At 40.0% G+C, this 21,772-nt stretch overlaps 1 protein-coding gene and 1 long non-coding RNA gene across 4 annotated transcripts; one reads left to right on the top strand and one right to left on the bottom strand.

Moving 5' to 3' along the window:
• Nucleotides 1-331: 331 nt before the first annotated feature.
• On the top strand, nt 332-21,303 carry gne (glucosamine (UDP-N-acetyl)-2-epimerase/N-acetylmannosamine kinase). Of its 3 annotated transcripts, none has more exons than XM_044345956.1 (14): nt 332-479; nt 13,063-13,134; nt 13,391-13,539; nt 13,715-13,961; nt 14,154-14,361; nt 14,491-14,643; nt 14,750-14,962; nt 15,412-15,499; nt 16,040-16,250; nt 16,659-16,788; nt 16,957-17,178; nt 17,437-17,619; nt 18,750-18,866; nt 18,996-21,303. In XM_044345956.1, the coding sequence occupies exons 2-14, from the start codon at nt 13,081-13,083 to the stop codon at nt 19,229-19,231; spliced, it is 2,211 nt and encodes a 736-aa protein (XP_044201891.1). In that variant the 5' UTR covers nt 332-479; nt 13,063-13,080; the 3' UTR covers nt 19,232-21,303. The 3 variants fall into 3 exon arrangements, with proteins under 3 accessions (XP_044201891.1, XP_044201892.1, XP_044201890.1); XM_044345957.1 differs by lacking the exon at nt 332-479 and adding an exon at nt 520-647; XM_044345955.1 differs by lacking the exon at nt 332-479 and adding an exon at nt 5,908-6,086.
• Nucleotides 10,028-13,056, bottom strand: LOC122978893. Its single transcript, XR_006402766.1, has 2 exons — nt 11,750-13,056; nt 10,028-10,988 (listed from the first exon to the last, which is right to left on the bottom strand). It is a non-coding gene; the product is annotated as an uncharacterized LOC122978893 (long non-coding RNA).
• Nucleotides 21,304-21,772: the final 469 nt, after the last annotated feature.

The following is a 21,772-nucleotide window of genomic DNA, read 5'->3' as shown; positions in this document are numbered from 1 at the left end:
CGATCTGAAGTGTATTATTTCTGACATCTGTTATTTCAGAAGAAGTAATGGTCAGAAATAATACAGAGACTGAATCATAGCATAGTGACTGTTGAGACTGTGCTGTGCTGTATGCCTGGCAGGATGTTACATGCTCTTTCTTCCTCCCACACAAGCCAAATCAACCCAACCCTGGTCTCATCCGGGCCTTCCCCTAGCTGTGTCACCTTCCCTCTAAATTATGTCATGGTAGAAAAATGATTTTTTTTTCACCCCATTTTTCCAGTTTGGTTTGTTTTTTTTTTATTATGGAGGTCCTAAACCCGCACTTCCGGCTTCATCCTCGGCGTTTGCCTCGTACTTGACATGCGCACCCCTGAGTGCCCAGATGCTTCACAACGTTGGCTCGTAACCACTGAATATCTAAAGCAGAAGAGGAAGAAGTGAACCCAACGATGATCTCAGTATGATTTGAATACAGCGTGTCTGGATAACTCAAGGTAATTGTTGTTGCGCGGGACTCGGCAACAGTGTCGTGAAATGATAGCTAAAGAGGGGTTTATAACTTTAGCTAACTTAGCTTAACTGTTACCGTTAAAGTTAGTTAGGTGGGGTTCATCAGCTAACGTTAGCTAACTTTACGCCACTGCGAAACCTTCTGTCGATAGGTGAGGATGTTTTGGGCAACGTGTCCAAGTCGTGCTTTAAAAACACCGTGTTGGTCTGGATGTGATAGCTTTTAGTGTTATTCCTTACCAACTTTTCAAGGGGCTAGCTGATGTTAGCATAACTTTGAAGCTAAAGTCAGACTGCAGTCCAACGGACTATGATAAGGTTAGATAACGTTTGCTAAAAACGAGCCAAAATACTAAATTATCGATCTGATGCCGTCTTCAGGTGCTCGTCATAAGCTGTTGAAACTGAAAATTTGATTATTAAAGAAGTGTTTTAGGCCACAGTGTTAGCAAATTGAACCTTAAGTCAACAAACTTTACTGGGTACAAAAGATGCCTTTGTGTTGCAGTGACGGAGTTTCGAAGGAGACACATTAAAATAATTTGAACTCACTGATGATATAAATAACGTTAGCTACCGACTGCAAAAAAATGCAGTCTGTCCTGGTTTTTAGTTTGGTTTCATCGTCAGGTTTTCATACTGAGTTGACTCCTTTTTGGCATTTTTAGCATTACTACTGCCTCGTTTGTGCGCTTAACTAGTTCTACTGCACATTATACCAGAGTGTGTTGTGCTAATCTGTTAATATCATAGGCCACGTCCTTATCATTTTCAATTAGTCAAGTGTAACTTTATCCATGGTTATTTGTAAAGTGGGTCAGTGGGTGTGAATAAGGGATACAGGTGAGTTGTCATGTCTAAACATTAAAGGCATACTATGCAGGATTTGGTGTTTGGTTGGTGCTTGTAAACACAGCCAGCAGTGTTACTGAGAACAAAGCTGTGAATCATATGAATTAAACATTATTTTCTGATTATTTTTTTTCACAGTGGTAGATTTTGTATGAATGCAGCTGAGGCACATGCCTATGCTGTTGCTGTGGCCTCTCTGCTCTGTGTAGCTCAGCTCAGCCCCGCCCTCAGTCAAACAAACACACAAGGCTCTTTTATACAGAGACCCCGCATTATAGACGTAAAGAAGATCCGTCATTAAGCTGCCTTTTCTTTTTTACACTGAATCAAACAAAGCTGGCATAGTACTGGCCCCGTGTGTGCTTTTGCACAGTGTGCCTCTGTTCACAACAGCGTCAGCCGAAATTATAATTCCAATGTGTATTTATTAATTTTTATATAAATGTGTTGGCTAATGTTGGCGAATCTCACCCTTCTTACCTTGGCCTGAAGGTCTGACTGATTCACAATCTCACATTCAATGTGCTAACGTAATGTCACAATATCAGAAAAGGCAGAAAGCGATGCACCCACTGAGATCACCAGTCCTGACCTTTTAAGAAGGGATGTGTGGAAAGTTTTTAGATTTCTGTCAACAGGCGGAATAATTAAAAAAAAAAAAAAAAATCACAATGAAAGACTTGAGCCTGGGTGATCAGCGCTGCAACCTGCAGTAAGGGGTTTGGACACAGAGCTCCTACTCACGCTATCGTTTGGGCTTGCAGTGCATCCTGAACCAAATAACACGTCACGTAAGAAGTGCATACTGACGTGGATTTATTTATATTTCAGTTAAGTGCGTAGTTGAATTACTATGATCCAGTACAATGAAAGCTTATTTAATATTTATATTTTAGTTAACATTATTCATTTTGTGCCTAAGTTTAATTATTACTTAGCAAGAAAGCTACCACTTGTTTATTGGTAATGTTGGAGTGCCCTCTAGTGGACAGAACATATAATAACCACATGCTGATAGTGGCATTGGCAATTCATAAGACTGTGTATACACTGTATAGGTACATAGTAAATATTAATAATAGGCTAAATTTAGCACTAACAATTATGAATATAATTCGAATATTAAAAATAAAAATTCAAATTGGATTATAGAGGAAGATTGACGGCACTAGTGTTAATCCATACATGGACTGCAGGACTGTACATATTCAGCTATAGTAATCATTAGTAATGAAGTAGCCTAGTTTTGAATGACAGCTTCCCTGCTATCACATGTTGTTAATATATAACATTTAAACTTTGGTTGAATAAGCACTCAGATCCTTCACTTAAATAAACGTATCAATACCACAATGTAAAAATACTTCATTGCAAGTAAAAATCTTGCATTTAAAATCCTACTTAAGTAAAAGTACAGAGGTATTACCAGCTAAATTTACTTAATGTATTAATGCTAAAGTACTTGTCTTGTGGAAACCAGGCTGTGACTCATATATTAAATACATTTAACAAAGTACATTATTCATACTGTTGAGTCAATGCATAAGCAGCATTTTATTGTTGTAGCTGCTGAGATAAATCTGAGGGGTGTTGAGATGATAGATTGAGTAGGAAAGAAGAAAAAATGTAGTTCTGCATACAATTTGGATTAATTTTCAGAACTTCTCTTCAGTCTTTTCATTATTTTGAAATATTGGAGAGTTTAACCTCTTTGGACTTTAAACAGTTGTTTATTTGAAACCATGTGAGGGGAAATGTCTCTTTGGTGGAACTGGAAACATGAAAAAGACACAAATACACATTGATTTTTTTTTTTGTAAGGGGCCACAAGCCAAAAAGTTTGGGAACCGCTGGTTTAATCTTTAACAATGTGTTGTAATTTATAAGCTCATCTGAGAAGTAAATAAAGCTGTCAAATAAATATAGTGCACTTGAAAGTACAATATTTCCCTCTGAAATGTAGTGGAATGGAAGTATAAAGTAACATAAAATGAAAATACAAGTACATTAAAATTGTACTTAAGTACAGTACTTAAGTAAATGTACTTATTTTCTACTATTTGCAACTAAAGGCTTTCTAAAGCTGTTTGCTGTAATAAATGAAGTATAATCATGTGTTAAAATTGTGCGTTCTAAATTTTGACTCCTTGATTACTAATAATCGGTATTGGCCCTGAAAAAAAAAAGCATATCGGTCGACCCTTATCTCACATTCTGCACGCTGTCATTGGCTAACGGCTACACACCCACTGCCCAAAGGTTGATGCCCAGAAACGTCCCTAACACAGCAAAATAATAAGAACATACAAGCATAGTGCAGCTCTCTGTAGAAACATACACAGGATTATTTGTATGACTCTATACATTGTTGTTGTTGTTTTTTAAGGAAAATCCTGCATAGTATGCCTTTTAAGATTTGCAACAGGACCAAAATGTTCCACTGCACCTGAAGACCCTGGTCATCAGATACTGCCCAAAATGTTTGCTTCCTTAGAAAGGACATTAGATGGCAGTGTTTCATCAACAAGGAAATGACATGTCTTCATACGTTATCTGAAATATAGAAAGCCTCAATTGTAACACTGAGGAGAATGTTTTTTATGATGTTCGTTTGTTATCTTAATGCCAAGCCTGCATAAGATACATAAAGCGGATATCAGTGCTAAATGTTGTGTGAGGAGAGGAAGTTAATTTAATTATGGATGTTCTCCAGGTTCAACATATTCATTACATTTGGGTTTAAAGTACATAAGTCATACATAAAGTCAAACATATGGTAGCTGTTTTTTTAAAACGATTTTAACAAGCTTTGTACTTGGATCTCACATGTTGGCAAGGAAGTAGGTGCGTCATGAATTTATTATAGTCTGTTTGAATTTATGGGAATTCTGTGGAGAAGGAAGTTGACGGCTCAGTTCACGGCCCGTTGCTCTGTTTGCTCTTTTGCTTCATCAGAGTGAAGCTGCATTGAACCAACTGTGTGTCACCAGTGTTTGGTGTAGTTTGATGTTGTATTATCTGTGTCCTTTTTGGACCAGGATGTCACAACTGTGTCAACACTGAGAGCAGTTTACGCAGTCCACGTTCACTATTGCCATTGTCATATCAAATATGCAAATACGGTACATGTTTCACCTCCAACAGTTCATGTGATGAAACAGTGCCAGGCTTTTTTTAAAAGCTAGCACCCAAACCAGGCAGTAAAGATAATAAAAATCAGGTAGAGAAACAACAACATGGGAGCAATTTACAGCTATTGATGACATTTCAAAATACATGATTAACACCTATTAAGCTACACATTCATGAGTTTCTTGTACTTTTTAAGGACATTCTTGTTGAGGTGTTTTTTGTAGCTAAACAAAAAACATTCCTGAATTAAAAAAAAAATGCGAGAAGTTGCGTTGGTGGAGGATGTTGCTTCAAGTGTGGGTGAGACAATGAAATAATCCAGGAAAGCCGGTTTGAGTAACAGATCTATGAGTTTAAAACACTTATCAGAAGTCGTGACACAACTGGTGTTTTGATTTTACCTCCTTCTTTTTCTTTTTAGCACTCTATTTAGTCATGTAATAATGTAATAATAATTTTATACTTTTTTTTATTTCCCTCTAAACTTTGTTGTTTGTGTGTTGCTCCAGAGTGTTTATCTTATTTCACTGGCTTATTGTCTCTTATCATGAGCCTGATAAAGAGTTGAGCGAAACTTGATACTCACTCTACTGTTAATAAATCATCCGTGACCGTATACTTTTATGGGCCGAGTGAGCGGTCTCCGCTTTTATTTTGTTAATATACATCCAAGTTACTATCAGCCTCTGTCCGGGCGTGCACAGATAAGTCAGTCACATTCAAACTCTGCTCCTCTCTTTACTAACAGACTGCACCGTCTGCATGCCGTCACCTCATTGGTCAGAGCGGCCTCGGCCCCTGGCGACCCCTGAGTTACCAGCTTTGATCACACACATCTGCGGTCGGCAGTCAAACTGTAACAATGCCATAAAAACAGTGCAGCGTAGTCAGGGCGCAAGATTAGCACCAGCCACCAGCCAACTGCTGGTAAAATATGCAAGTGGCTGGTTAAATTGGAACCATTTGGCTGCTGGACAAAAAAGTTAATTTTGTACCCTGATATTGACTTAGTTTTTATGAGGGTTTCCTCTTTATTTAAGAAGTTCTGGGACCTACAGGCTTCTGCTTTACTCAGTTTACTCTGTAGCACTCCTTTTCTCACATTGCATTGCTTGAATTTCACATCTGTGGTCAATAAAATAAAAAATTCAGGCTATGAAACTGTCTTGAAAATTGGCTACACGGAGACCTACCTGGATTTGTTGTTATTTCAGAGGAAGTAGCAGTCAGAAATAATACAGAGACTGAATAATAGCATAATGACAGTTCAGTCTCCTCAGCTGTATGCCTGGCAGGATGCTACACGCTCTTTCCTCCTTCCACTCAACCAATCACGAGCTGTAATCCACATCAACCCAACCCTGCTCTCATGCAGCCCCTCCCCCAGCTGTATGGCTGTTACACCCTCCCTTCCCTTCTCTTCATTTCTCCTCTCCTCCGCTGCCTGCTGGCTCTCTCGCATGCCGTCCTTTTCCCCAGTGCAGCTTGTCTAAAGAGAGGAATAAAAAGAAAGCGAGGTAGGAAGAGAAGAGGGAGATTTTTTAGCTCAGAATCCAGAGAGGCGTGTGATGGAAAAGCACCGTGGTTCTTTGTGCATAAACCCTCATGTGAGTCATACAACCTTCTTTTTTTTTTATGTTTCCTCTCTCGCTCATGTTTTTTGTCTTCATCTTCTTACCGTTCCTGTCTGTCTCACTGTCTGCCATCACCTCCTCCTTCTTCTTCTTCTTCTTCTGTATGTACAGTATCTCTGTCTGCCTCTATTGCTGTGTCATCCCTGCCTTTTCTCTTTGCATATGCGACCCTGCCCCCATACCATAAGGCTGGCTGCTGATGCTGTCTTGTGACGCTTGAGTAGAAGTCATGGTGTGCTGAATGAGAGTCAGACTAAATCACAGGATGTAGTCTGAGAAGTTTTTTTTAGCGTGTGTGTGCGTGTGTGTGTGTGACATGAGAGTGGAAGAAAAGCTGCTGTTTTGTTTTCTCTACGTCACACAGACACAATAGACAGAGATAACTTGGAAGTCGGCGTTCACCGGGTGATGTGACACTAAAGGTGTGGTAACCCACGCTGCTGTTGATTGAAGACTGCATGTGAACTTAAACATAAGCTGTCCAAACACTGTCTTATTCTTCCTGTCGCTGCTCTGTTAGTGTGCATATCTGATTATAACTAGGGTGATTTGCAAAACTAAGGTGATTATGAACAACATGAAATTAACATTCAGCAAAGACGATTAAAAGTAATGATTTTAACTAAACGGCAGTGCTGCTTCTGGGCATTTGGAGGAAAACATCAACCCCTGCTTTGAATGAAAACGTGCCAAAAAAAGGGTGTAACCGGCAACAAAACAATTCAACAACTTATTTTCTCGAAGGCGGGTGTTAACAGTATGTGTTTACCACTAAGTACAGAAAATGAATCATAAAGGTAACTGTAAGGATTGCACCAGACTTGAGAGGATGGCTCACTATGGTGAAATAGAAACACATGACACTGCTGTAGATTTGACTGCATGTATTGAACAGTACACCAGGTAATAAACAGGTGGGACACAAGCTACAATCCACAGATTCAATTAGAAACAACAAACAAACAAACAAACAAAAAGACACACACGTAGCTGTTAGCAAGCAGCTGCTCTCATGTCTCCCTGGGTTTTGGTGCTTGTTTCAGCAGAAACTCTCCCACTCTCTGGCTGCTCAGCCTGCTCTCGGTGTGTGTCTAACCAGATGGCAGGCAGGTTGATCTGGTTCTGGTTCTGGTTCTAAGTGGCGGTCATCCTCTGGCTTGTTCCCGTGTCTGTCACTAACTCTTATCTAGGCTACTTAGATCTAGGCTAAAAGCGCTCCATGGATGAGTGTCATCGACGAATATCTTATCTTGTAAATGTCCAGTGTAACTGGTAACACTGGTGTTGTCACAAGTTAACTGGTGGGAAAATGTCCTCACCATGGCATCCCTAGTACCAATCAGAACCAGGGACTGAGAAGCTGCACACACATCTGGAACTACCAATGCAAGTGTTGGCACTTCATCTTCAACCCTGAGGAACTCTTTGGGAAAGACAACACTCAACTTAATGAATCCCAAATAGGGTACAGATCAGCCATCGGCCCTCTCAACCTCTAGTAACTCAATGGCTGGGTTGCACCAACAAAGATTCATTTTTAAACCCAATTAAATCATGGTTTAACTTTTATTTATGTTGCACCAAACTTTAAAACCAGCTTAAAATTAAGAAAGACTTTTTGAAATCGATTGAGCAGAAATAATCAAATTCCTCGAAGGAAGTTAAGGGATGGACTTAGCCCAGTTGAGTTTTATGATTTTCAAGATACCGGTTCAACAAGGAAACTGTTCTAGAGCTTAACAGGAAGAGTGGAACAACTGTTAAACATGGCAGTGAAAAAATGCGGTTGTACCACCAATGCTCTAACACCTCATGACCCTGAGATCCATATCAATCTTCTGCTCTACAACCAAAATATCTATACAAGTGTGTCCTGTGGGGTTGCTTGTGCTTCCTGCTGCTGTTTGCTTTCAAATGAAGATGATTATGATGATGGTGATAAATAAGTTGAAGTAAAACTGACTTGCTGGTTCTCCTCCAGCTCCACTGGCTGCAGTGTAGAGTAACCTCTGTTAAGGAGTTGTATTACTGTTGCAGGTGGCATCAATGTGACCATCGTCCCCACAATGAAAACAGCTCAACATGTCATGTGGTGACAGTTTTGGTTCTGTCTCTACCTGGTTAGGTTTTTTAGTTTCAGGTTTTTTTTAGTTGCTTTTTCTCAGGAACTGTCGTTTTGCTCTTTCAGTTCATTAATGCCGCTATAATCAGTTTCAGCTTGTGTTTCACCATGTATGGATGGAAGGATATAAGATTTTATCTTACATTGGGATAAAAATGCTCAAGATAATTTGATTGTGGTGAATTTCCATTACCGGGATAATCGTAAAAATGCTCACGTTTGTGATTATCCTCACGAGTGACTTGTCTAGCTCACTAATATACAGTGCTACTGATTTTCTGAAGGCTGGGAGTGTGAATGCTCAGATATCAGGTTGTGTTAATGGATTTTTTTCTCTTATTGTGATCACCTGCTTGGTGTTGGCAAGAGTCTGAATCTGTCCTTTCACTAAAAAGATATGTGTCCTATGATGCAATAAAAATATTTGTTTCTTAACAGAATATAAGGTCATTTTTAAAAGTTTTAAGCATATTTTGATTTGATTATCGGGAGAATATCATCAATCGCAATTATTTTTGCCAGGATAATCATGACATGAAACTTTCATATTGTCCCATGTCTAGTGTGGACGTCTGCTAGTCTGCTAGTGTCCGTACACAGTATGTAACATCAGGATCATCAGGTGATGAATGGATATTTAGGGCAACAGGGGTCCTAATGTTTGCAGGGCTGCTCCTCAGAATTTAGGGATGGCAGGAGCTGAGAGGATGGGTCACCACGGTGAAATAGAAACACATGAGACTGCTGTAGATTTGACTGCAGGTATTGAACAGTACACCAGGTAATAAGAGGTGGGACTTAAGCCCAACTGATATCCTGAATCACATCCCTGTTTGCAGTCAAAGGGATTTAAAAAAAAACATTATTTTGTTACTGAAAGAAGGAAAAAAGTATTTGGAGATCCATTTGAGTTGGTGTGGACTGGTGGCTGAGCTGGCAGGAGGAATTACACATGTATGTAAACACAGTTGTGGACACAGTGTTAGCTGACATTAAGCTTATCCGGTTCAAAGGCGGAAGTTAGCAAGCCAACAGTGCTTGTAGTAAACCTGCACAGTAACACTGTAACGTAGGAACTGACTAGAGATTCTGCAGAAGCTGTTACATGTTGAAAATATAGTGACTGAAATGCCTTTTGAAATAAAGGTTATAATCTAAGAAAATATAATTTAGTCCAGTTTTAATGGGCAGTCTCTTCACTTGCAAATCCACAAAACCACACTGACTGGGCTGGTGTGTTATTAGCTGCAATAAACTAACTAAATCTCATAAAATGAGAGGCAAAATCCACAAGCTTCTGCTCCATTAAATCCTCACGTTTTCAATCTAAGCGGCGTGACAATAATGGGCCACTCAGGGGCTGCTGAAGAGTCTGTCTGCGGTGTGCCACTGATCTCTTGCTATCTGGGCCGGCTACACTGGATATGTCGTCTTTCTGAAATTCCTCCTTCACACTGTCAGCTTTTCAGATTTTGATGTATTCCATCTGGTTACAAAGCAAGAAATCATGGATTGCAAGTTAATTTAATTTGTGATCATTAGCTAGTAAGTAATGCTGGCTTGGGTTAGACAGCGGTTTCACATCTAGACTTGGAGGTAACAAAAACATTTCTTTTTTGAGAGTGATTATCTCCCACATTCACAGATGCAACCTTTATCTACGGAAAGGGGCGACTGCAGGAATAATAGTGTTGCTAGAGAGCACAACACACACATCAGCCAAGTCTGTTGTTAACTTTAAAAGCTACCCTGTGGCATTTTTAACCATTTAAAAGTGCAATGGAGAAATGTCTTAATGAGTAGGTCACAGTTTTATTTACAGCTCATGTACAAATGTTGAATATTTACAATCATTTTTTAATGAATTGTTTAGTCTTTAACATAAAAAATAATGTCTTGTCTAATCCAGCAAACAGTCCAAAACTCAAAGATGGAAAAAAAAAAAATATTCGTGCTGTCCACTGTCATATCCCGTATCCAAGCTTGAACATGTACGGATGGATTTGAGAAGTTGACATTTGGAGTAAAGAGGGAGAAAGAGGAGTGAAATCCTGCTACTATAGAAATGAGCATAATGAGTCCCCTTTAAGTATGTGGTAGGAAAATATGAAGAAAGAAATACTTTCTGGTTTGGCACAGCAAGGGTCACGCCTTTCAATGAATGAGAGAACAAGAAAAGAACTGTCATCAGGATCTGTCAGATGGAGACGTGAGACCAGCATGTTAAATAACCATTTCATTTACATAACAAGGTGTGTGTGTGTTTGGTGGATGTAGGAACAAAGCTGTGAGTACTATGTACTCTTTCAAGATTGACATACCGGCATTCATTGTGATGCGCCCAGGTGTCACTCCATTCAGCCGGTCTCAGTGGCGTCAGAGGGATCTGGTACAACCTGTTTATGCGTATCAGAATTGTATGACAGCTTTCTTTGTGCACCTGAACTCACATGACGTAGCACTGTCCTTTTTAAAATATAAACGGCTCTGTATTTTCCATGTCGTTCAATTTAAAAACCTTTTTGATTTTTGATTTGGCTTCAAGCGTGGCTATTTTATGAAAACAGATACAGTTTGGAACATGCTGAAATACCTGCATCCTTCATCTCTTATGTCTTCTCATAGATGTATCGCATTAACGTTAACTAGACTGACGGTCAAGACTGACTGTGACGAACAGCATTCCAGCATTCATTGTGCCCAGGTTTCACTCCATCCAGACGGTCTCAGGCATCAAGGGGATCTGGTACAACCTGTTTTTGTGTGGGTCAGAATTAGATCAGGTCACAATAATTTACTCTCCCAGCAAACTTTTTCATGTATGGCAGCATTCTTCATGCAGCTGAACTCACATGACATAGCACTGTCCTTTTTAAAATATAAACGGCTCTGTATTTTCCATGTTGTTCAACTTAATGATTTGATTTGGCTTCAAGTGTGGCCTCAGATATATCTTGCAAGACCCACAATCTCTTTGTCCCTACATCTGTGCCCTTTTTCCAGGGAATTGGTTCAGCTATATTTACTTTTCGCCTTGTTCAGCATACCTGGGAACAGCGGGGGTGGTTCAGTTTGATGCCATCAGGGCAGCATAGAGTAGCCATTCATTTACATAGTAGTAGTAGTACAGATAGACATTATTACAAGGAGCATGGACTATGTTAAGCAAATCTGCCCATCAGTTTTTTTTTTTCAGAAATGGATCATGGTACAATAATGTAATAAAACAACACATACAAGCTAGTAAAGAAGATTTTCTCTGCTTGGGAACTTTATGACTTTGTCTTGGATGAACATGATGGAATTTAACATTCATGCCACAGTGGGAACCCTGTTTTTTAGCCTTTTTGTTTGTTCATTCTGAAGTCAATGAACCCCCGCACCCCTCCCCATTCCTATTCCCAGAAGTGCAGAGGAATGAAATGCAGCTCAGCCAGTTGCTAAATCTAATCTGCAGAGTTTGTAAATTGCAAGCATTCAATCCACTCTGGAATTCGTGGTCCCTGTGATTTACCGCATGGGCTCCAATGTGTACAGTAACCCTGCGTATGTTTCCTGGAAGTACACCTGAAAATCGGTGTTGCCAAGAACTAGGCTTTAAGACCTTGAATGCGTGAATGGAAAAGTGCACCTATCATAATGCTTTCACAGCAGTAGGTGGCAGCAGGTGTTTCTAAAATGAGGATTATCTTTGGAATGACGGGAGCCTTTGTTAATGTTATCAGTAACACCTGTGCTTCTTTAGCTCACTCAGCTATATTAAACTGTAACCGGTGCTGAAGTTCACACTGATGCCGATTGGAAGTCTGGTGCTTAAAGTACTGTAGTTGCAATTTTATGTTGTGTGTATTGTTATCATCATATCACCACCATAATCCTAATTAAGATTCCTTTTGGGCTTGTCACACTCAAATCTTGATTTCTTTTTCATTGACTCTGTTTGACTGAGGTCTTGAACCTCTGTATCCGAGTACTGCAAGGTACTCACCTAAATGTGTGATTCACTCTGTCAACGTTTCTCGCGGACGCCCTTCTGCACCCAAACAGACAATAAACATAGAGAAAAGCTTTTGCATACCTTCCCCTTTGCCACTGGTGAACTGTGACTTTGTTGTCCGCTCGCTCAGTGACATCGCAGAGGTTTCCCTTTATTTAAACCAGACATTTCCAACCTTCCCTTTCGGAAACCTTGGTGACAAATGTCTACACCACAACATGAACGAAATGGCTGAAAGAGAACAATAGAAAATGCTCCACACTAAACACACCAGCATGTTCACAGACCACATTATGTTTCCAGATGTGTTTTTGGAAATACAATAAGTTTTTTTGATTGACTGATTGTATTTATCAAACCTAATTCTAGTTTATATTGCCTACTGACTTTTCCCTGTTAACTGGTAAAAATAAGTTGTCTTGATAGATCTGACAGCTTACAATGACAAGCTTACTACTGGTTTTTTTTTCACCAACACCACATTTTTGGCCCAACTTTGCAACGGAAAGTATATTACTATTAGTATCAGTAAAGTATCCTCCTTCACTCCTGTCATGTGATCCAGGTGTGTGTGCGTGACCCTTGCCTTGCCATGCAAAGCACCGTCCTACAGCATGTTTCACATCTCTGGAATAAATGTGTCAGCATGTGTTTCTTTTGTGTAACATACACAGCGTTTTTAGTGTAGTTTTGTTGTGTTTTCATGCTTCAGCATCTGAGTATTCGGAAGGCCCAAGTGAGTATGTACCTGTTGGTGGGCTTGTATTAAAAAATAATGGTTAATATTATGCTCTTCAAACTGGATCTCACCTACATCTTTTGTCTTCTAGGAGCTATACTATCTGAAAATGCAAAGAAGCAGAGAAAGGCTGGAGAGGGAAAAGATGGACGTGCAGAATCGGGTACAGAATGACTTTGTGTTTATATGAAAATAAGAGTTTATGTAGAACATTATGACTCTAGTTCAGAAATGTATACATGAAGCATTTTTCTGTGATTTATATACACAATTGTGAGGAAACGGTAATATTCCGGCAGATCTCAGTAGTGAAATAGCTATTTTTACTTGTTTGGATTGGAATAAATAAAGACTTCAGTGTGTTGTGCATGTTAAATCAAATCAACTAATAGCATTTGTGTGTTTCCTTTTTGGCGTAGTGCAAAAAGAGGTTGAGGGTGTGTGTGGCGACATGCAACAGAGCGGACTACTCCAAGCTGGCTCCCATCATGTTTGGGATCAAATCTCATCCTGAAGAGTTTGAACTGGAAGCAGTGGTGCTTGGTTCACATCTCATTGATGACTATGGGTAAGACCAACTGGCCTTTTTATGAAGTTTGTTTCATATCCTAAAACAACCCAGATGTGTTCGACTGGGTTTAGATCTGGAGACTGCAAAAGCCATTTTCATGCTCATCAAATCATTCAGTGGAAGCATCTGCATTCATTATGTTTTTTTTGTCCTACTTTCCGCTGCTCTCCAGGAACACTTTTCGTATGATCGAGCAGGATGACTTTGACATCAGCTCCAAGCTCCACACCATCGTAAGAGGGGAGGACGAGGCGGCCATGGTGGAGAGTGTTGGGCTGGCGCTGGTGAAACTCCCCGACGTCCTCCAGAGGTTGCAACCTGACATCCTGGTCGTCCACGGTGACCGTTTCGATGCGCTGGCTCTGGCAACGGCTGCGGCGCTGATGAACATTAGAATACTTCACCTGGAGGGAGGAGAGGTGAGGAGGCAGGGATTCAGAATATTATTGACACTCATTGATCAGTGAAAGAGGAGCAGCATTATTAAGTTTACCTGATGAAGAGTTTTTGATCTGATACACCTGTCTATAAGACTTTTTGGTGTGCAAGAACATTGTAGTAATTACCACGTGACAAATAACATCTCCTCTCTCCCTTTCTTATTTTCCTAGGTGAGTGGAACAATTGATGACTCAATCCGCCACGCCATCAGTAAACTGGCCCACTACCATGCCTGCTGCACACGCAGGGCAGAGCAGCACCTCATCGCCATGTGTGAGGACCACTCTCGCATCTTGCTGGCTGGCTGCCCCTCTTACGATAAGCTGCTGTCATCTCATCACAAACAAGACTACATGGATATCATTAAGAGCTGGCTGGGTATGTGAAAAGCGTGTAGTGACAGGGTAGCTGTGTATGTCTGAATAATGATGTTGTGGAAGTGAGTCGTACACAAAATATCATCATAAAGATTTATATCCGTGTTTATGGTTTTTATTGGTTCTGCAGGTGACAAGGTTCAAGATCACGACTACATAGTGGCTTTGCAGCACCCAGTCACCACTGACATCCAGCACTCCATTAAGATCTATGGACTAATGTTGGATGCCCTGTTGTCCTTCAACAAAAAGACCCTCATCCTCTTCCCTAACATCGATGCTGGTTAGTTACACCCACTAAACCAATGAGTTCCTCTATATGTGTGAAGTAGAACTAGGATGAATGAAGCCGTCTACGTCCCTTGACCTGTCTCATCCCATGTCAACAGGAAGTAAGGAGATGGTCCGCGTGATGCGGAAGAAGGGCATCGAGCAGCACCCCAACTTCCGGGCGGTGAAGCACATTCCCTTTGAGCAGTTCATTCAGCTGGTCTGCCACGCCGGCTGCATGATCGGAAACAGCAGCTGCGGAGTACGAGAGGCCGGGGCCTTCGGCACGCCTGTCATTAACCTGGGAACAAGGCAAACAGGCAGAGAGACAGGTGAGAAGCCCCAATAACAACACCGCAGTTCAAATCCAGCCTGGGAACGTTTCTGCATCTCTCTCTGTCCCATCTTTCCTGTCCTACTATTGCTATTTAATAAAGGTACAAAATAAAACATACATAGATCGAATTATTAACACAGCATCACATGTGATGAAGTAAGGTGCAGCTCTTTAAAAGTTGCTTAAACATTTGGTTACATAGCTTGTTTGAGCTTTGAAAAATGACCATATATATAACATCGGTTCATTTGAACAAAACTATTACTTCAACACTTAAAGATTTCCTTATGTGTACATGACTATTATCACCGGGAATTGGCAGAACAGTTTGCTGTTAGGTGTCAAGATCAGTTACCTCATATTATCAGTGCAAAGCAAATACATCATACTGTTTAATTAATCTACCTCAGGTTGTTTATCTGACGGTGTTTCCCTCTCTGTCAGGTGAAAACGTTCTACATGTGAGAGATGCCGACACTCATAATAAGATCTACCACGCTCTGGAGCTGCAGTTTGGAAAGAGATACCCTTGGTAAGACCGATGTACTGCGCCCGTCTCACTTTGTGTCACTTTGTCCTCCAGTCCATAAATGAGAGAAATAACCTGAGCAGAAAATTTTAGTCAGCCAATCAGCTCTAACATCTGCAGATCAGTGATTTTATTTGCAGTGGTTTGTAGAAGTTGGCTTTCTGATTTCAGTCAGCTGAACCAGGCACAGCTCTACAATGTGATCCTGATCTCCCTGTCAAACACTGACATTCGGACAGTTGTGGTAATGTTGAATTATTGTACCATGACTAGTGTTTATGAAGTCCAGAGCTCTTAACAGATACATTATAAATACCAATAGATCTCTTTAGTCTTGAAAAAGGTTTTTGTTGCTGTCAAAGAAGTATTATTTACCTAATTATTAATCATTGAGATGTCTTGTCTTGGGATCTTGGGATTCGATGATGATCTGCCCCAAGAGGAGGATTCAGAGACTTCATTCAAAAATATTGAATTTAAGCCGTGGCAATGTATTAAGAAGTAGAATAATAGAAATTTGCATGTATTTCTGTTTCCCATAAGCTCTAAGATTTACGGCGACGGCAACGCAGTGCCTCGTATACTCAAGTTTCTGCGTACCATCGACCTGGAGGAGCCCCTCCAGAAGACCTTCTGTTTCCCCCCGATGAAAGACTCCATCTCCCAGGACATCGATCACATCCTGGAGATGCAGAGCGCTCTGGCCGTTGACCTGGGAGGGACCAACCTCAGAGTAGCTATCGTCTGCATGGGGGTAAGCTGCATAGACGCTTACCAGGACAGACACATCAGTATAATAGTTTTTGTACTGGTGTTTCTTCTTAAGTATTTGTTTCACTTTGACATCGTGGAGTCATTTTTTTCAGCACTAATGTCTTTACAGATATTGTCTTTGTTGTGATTCAATTTGTGCCTTAATTATGCACTAAACATCATTTGTTTACCATTAATTATAGCAGCATAATACTTTGGATAACACTGGAGATATATTATTCATACACTCTCAAGATGTTCCTTTTTTAATTTACTTTTCGGTATGTGACAATGAAACACCAATAAACGCTACATGCTCTTCTTCTCTCCTACTTTTCTCCCCTCTTTTTTTCTTCTCCACCACTCTGTCTCTCTCTCTCCTTAACCCCCTCTCTCTCTCTCTGACCAGGGTAGGGTAGTAAAGAAATATACTCAGCCCAATCCAAAGACCTTCGAAGCCCGGATGAATCTCATATTAAAGATGTGTACAGATGCCATGCAGGACGCTGTCTGCCTCAACTGTAGAATACTTGGCGTTGGTATGAAAATACACACACAAATAGAAATTCCTTAATGACAGATATGATCTAGACAACCTTTTAACTGTGATGTTCATCATGTGTGACGAGCTTGAACAATATACTTGATGACTGATGCTGAAAAACCAGTACCTCACCTTTTATAAAAATCTCTCATCTACATCTCAGGAGTGTCCACTGGTGGGCGTGTAAACCCACAAGAAGGTGTGGTGCTACACTCCACGAAACTGATCCAGGAGTGGTCTTCTGTGGACCTGAGAACACCCATCTCTGACGCCTTGCACCTACCCGTCTGGGTCGACAATGACGGCAACTGCGCTGCGCTGGCGGAGAGGAAGTTTGGTCATGGCAAGGGAGTAGAGAACTTTGTCACTGTCATCACAGGAACAGGTGAGAGGGTCATTTGTTCTTAAATTAGCAGTGTGAGCTGGGTTGGTGCCAGTAATTACATTTAATAACATATCGTAGACCAGTTATTTAAAAAAACTAATTTAAATAGTTGAGGAAATTATTTTAGGTTATCACAGTGCTCTGCTATTCAAGTTGCTATTTCTATTATGTACATTAGATGTTAGATATGAATTGGAGTTAACAAGCTGCAAGGTAAAATTTTTATTCAGTTGACTTGAAACATTTGACTGTGTTTAGGTATTGGAGGAGGGATCATCCATCACAATGAACTGGTCCATGGCAGCACCTTCTGCGCTGCCGAGCTGGGTCACATCATGGTTTCATTAGAAGGCCCGGAGTGTTCGTGCGGCAGCAGAGGATGCATAGAGGCCTATGCGTCCGGCATGGCCCTGCAGAGAGAAGCCAAGAGACTGCATGACGGTTAGTGTTTGTTTTTGTATGTGTGCAGCTGCTTGGGAATGTGCTGAGTCTCAAGTAGACTCGCAAAGATCAGAGGAGTGTGTCCTTTAAACACGGTGTCTGAACATCCTAAAAACAACTTTTAGTCACTGTCTAGGATTGTATGTTGAGAAAGCTGAAGTTCACCCAAAAATGTTTCAGTATTGGGCATCACTAGAATAAAATGGCTTGAGATTTGTACGTCGAGCCTGAATGATTTTGAAAACATTATAAGTTAGATTAAGCTGAATGAAATACTATAAATGTGTAGTATATTTTCCAGCAAACACTCTTTGAGCAGCTACTTTACCAGAAAAAAGCAACTGGTGTATCTGTTCACAACACAACCAAACACGCTCATGTTTTAATTAAGAGGTTGATCAATAATAACTGCAAGTATGATTTGATTTCATGCTCCACATGGTGCAAGTACTTTTTCACACAACAGCAACAGGCCCAGTAAAGTTGGAAGTGTGCAGCTCGTCACCTGCAGCTCTTTATATAATATCATATATATATTTCCACTACTCTGCAATATCTCAAACTGATATGCTGACAAAAAAATGCTGAAAATGTCTTGTTTTGTTGATGCTTTTCAACGAACCATCGCGGTCAGCACTAACCGCAAACAAACATGCACAAACAGTCAACGCTGTGACTACCAGATGAATGCTTTTAATGTCAAGCTGTAGGAAATGTTTGGTTTGAATGAGCAGTAATTGAACACAGCTTTGATACAACTGTGGGAGAGTGAACAGTAAACACTGAAGCTGAGACAAAATACAGTAATCCCTTCTGCATGCGAAGGCAATTTTAATTCAGCGTGGGAATGGTGGACTCTGCCACTAACAATGAAAACTATGATAAAGAGAGATACTTACTCAATGTAAATACATCGAGTGTTTATTAACCCTAACCCTTAAAACTTAAAATGTGCCTTAATTTTGTTGAAATCTAGCAGGATAAAGAAAACCTCATCGGAACAGTTATATCAAGTTAATTAAATGTACCTCCTTACCACATGACATGCACTGTATGTCTCAGAGGGCTTCATACCATCAGTCATTGTTCACATACACACATCTGACCTGTGTGCTGTTGGGTCTTTTCAGAGGACCTGCTGACAGTGGAGGGGATGGATATGAAGCTCATGGAGCCAATCACTGCTGCCCATCTCATCAACGCAGCCAGACTGGGGAACTCCAAAGCTGAAGCTGTTCTCAATAAAGGTCTGAGTCAAAAGCAAACACACACAAACAATTCTGAAAAAATTCATACTCACTGTTTCTGTAGAATCTGGCTTTAAAACCATTAAAAAAAAAAAAAAAAATCTAATTTCTGTCTGTCTTCCTCTCCAGCTTCCACAGCGCTAGGTGTGGGCATCATCAACATCCTCCACATAGTCAACCCCTCACTGGTGATTCTGTCCGGTGTCTTGGGCTCTTACTACCAGGCCCCAGTGCAACAAGTCATCTCTCAGAGAGCCCTCTTCTCCACCCAGAGTGTCAAGGTTGTCACATCAGACTTGGAAGAGCCTGCTTTACTTGGAGCTGCTAGCATGGTGTTAGACTATGCAACCAGAAGGATATATTGAAAAATATAGGCCCTAATTTTTGATTTTCTAAGGACTGCTAATAAGAACAAGACCGCAAAACTGAAAAGTAGTCATTATTCTGCCCATATAGATACATAAACATATCTAGGGGGCACATGCTGAGGGCTAAAGTGAAAGACGACGTGTTCAAACCATAATGTCAGTGTTTGACACAAGTAACATTTGAGGGGGTGGGGGGCGGGGGGGTTATCTTGTTGATAACCTCAATGATGGCAGTTTTTCTTGTGGTGTCCACAAAAATACAGATTCTCAAACCCATGAGATAATCCCCTCACCTGGCCAGATGTTGGCCAGATTCCAACATGGACACTTTATGTGTGATGTGGGTCCATTGCACAGGCCAGACATCCCACCACTCTTAACTTATTTACATTTTCATGGTTTGAAAAAAAACATTTTTGAGCAAGCATCACCTTTTGAATAACATACAAAGCCATCCCCAAACTAATATTACTCATACAGGGCCAGACTGACTTGTAATGTGATGTGGGTGGATGATAAACTCATTAGTAAATGGAAAGCTTGTTTCCGATGTGACCAAAATATTGCTGAAAATTCTCCTGTTGTTATTTCTTTATTCATTCATTGTCTCTATCTCACTTTTTCTATAAATCTTTTAGGATTTTTAATTTTCAATTTTTATTTCTTTTGGAGATAAGGGGGGGACTATCAAGATAGGATACATTTCCATGTTTTGTTATAAATTAAATTATTTAACGTGTAGGAAAATACTCAGAGTGCTTTTGAGAAGATATTATGGTTTGTGGTCTTCAAGACTTTGGGGATAATAAATGGAAACTATAAAATCAGTTGAAACACTATTTTATTGTACTCAAATGTTAATGTCAAGATTTGAACTGATCTGATCTTCTAAGAATATATTTTATCTCAAAAAATATTTACGTGATTCGTATGTACTGTTACATACTGTGTTGTACATTACATGTCATTTGAAAATTTTGAATACATTTCTATGTTTATTGGTTTATGTTGGTCCAAATTCTACTGCAAAAGTCTAATCCATGATGTTTGGATTTTTTTTAGCCCTCTTTGGTTTTATGTAAAACAACGACATGAACAAATCTGATATTAAAGGGATGTGGGTCCAGTAGAGTAAACCCGTTGACTGAGCTGTTGGTTCTAATAGTAGTTTTCCCATTGCAAATTTTCACCCCCTGGACATTAAAACAATACAAAACAGCTTTGTCATGGACACAGGTGTTAATGTTTCAACTTAATTTCCGTTTAATATGTCTGTCTTTATGTCCGTTCAGAATGTGAAATATGCAGATGGCACCTGGTTTGAAGATGTTAGCCAGAGATGACAAAGAGCAGCATCTTTATATCTTGCAGTACTAGTGAAAGTGAGCATTATACAGTGAGTCTCCCAAGAATAATGGATGCATTTCTGTCATTTCATTGGTTTGCCCGGGCCCATATAAAAACACTTGTCTTGTTTTAGATATGCAAGAAATAAACTTAACTGACAGGAACAGCATGAAAGACAAGATATACAGGGTTAACATGAGTTTGCAAAAGATAAGCTATTAATGCACACATTTGACTTTTTAAAAAACAAAAAAACAAATCAATATACATTAATTTTAGTGACTATGCAAGCAGGAGAGTGTTATACCTATCCAAGGGTTGGAAATATGTATGAAACAGCCAGACACAACATTGTTTATGGGGGAAAAAAAACAATAAATGAGACTTTAATTTAGGAACCATGGCAACCCATTATAACCCTTTTGCAGTCTGTATCCCATATCATCAACAGATTTGGGCTTTAACAGAGCTGCAGTGCTATAGTCCCTGCTGCTACAGTGTCTGAAATTTTAAGTTTAAAAGTCAGTTTGTCAGCCTAGCACAGCCAAAAAACAGTATTGCACCGCTCAGTCATCGATTTATTAGTATTTACACCCTGTAAGTTGATCTGTGCAGCCATGTTCAGTTATGTTTCATGTTTATCACTTGTCCAGTCATTTTATGTTGTTCTGAACTATTATGCCTTAATTACAGTCATAAAAAGTGAGATTTCAAAAGATAAATGTCATTTTTGTCAGGTTTTCTTATTTGTCTTCTCAGTCATTGTCATTAATTAGGACCCAAGTCATAGTCAAGTCCTGACATCCTGAAGTCCCAAGACTAAGGGAACACCATCATATATGTGACAACTCTGTGCTGAAGATAAAATTTTCACCTGTATCAGCAAGGTGACACCCTTTTTTCCCCCTCGCAGTAAATACTATAAGGAGAGAAGGGAAAGACCTCTGTAAAGTAAGCAGCAACCAGATGGTGTTTTTGCTACTTGCAATTCAGCTATGCAGGCCTCAGCTCAGTGCACCAGAATGATGGTTCTAGTTTGGTTCTAGCTTTGAAATACTGTAGTGCAGAGTCCCTCCAACTGTTCCAGCATTTGCTGAGTCACACCGATAATATTCTGGTGCAGTTTAAAAGCAGTATGTTTGCTCCCAGCTACATACCTTGAATTAAGTGAGTGCTTGCCACCTGAGCCCT

Source organism: Thunnus albacares, chromosome 3 (genome assembly GCF_914725855.1).
Source record: "Thunnus albacares chromosome 3, fThuAlb1.1, whole genome shotgun sequence".
NCBI lineage: Eukaryota > Metazoa > Chordata > Actinopteri > Scombriformes > Scombridae > Thunnus > Thunnus albacares.
Note: the sequence above shows the minus strand (reverse complement) of the source record. Positions and strands in the feature narration are given on the sequence as shown.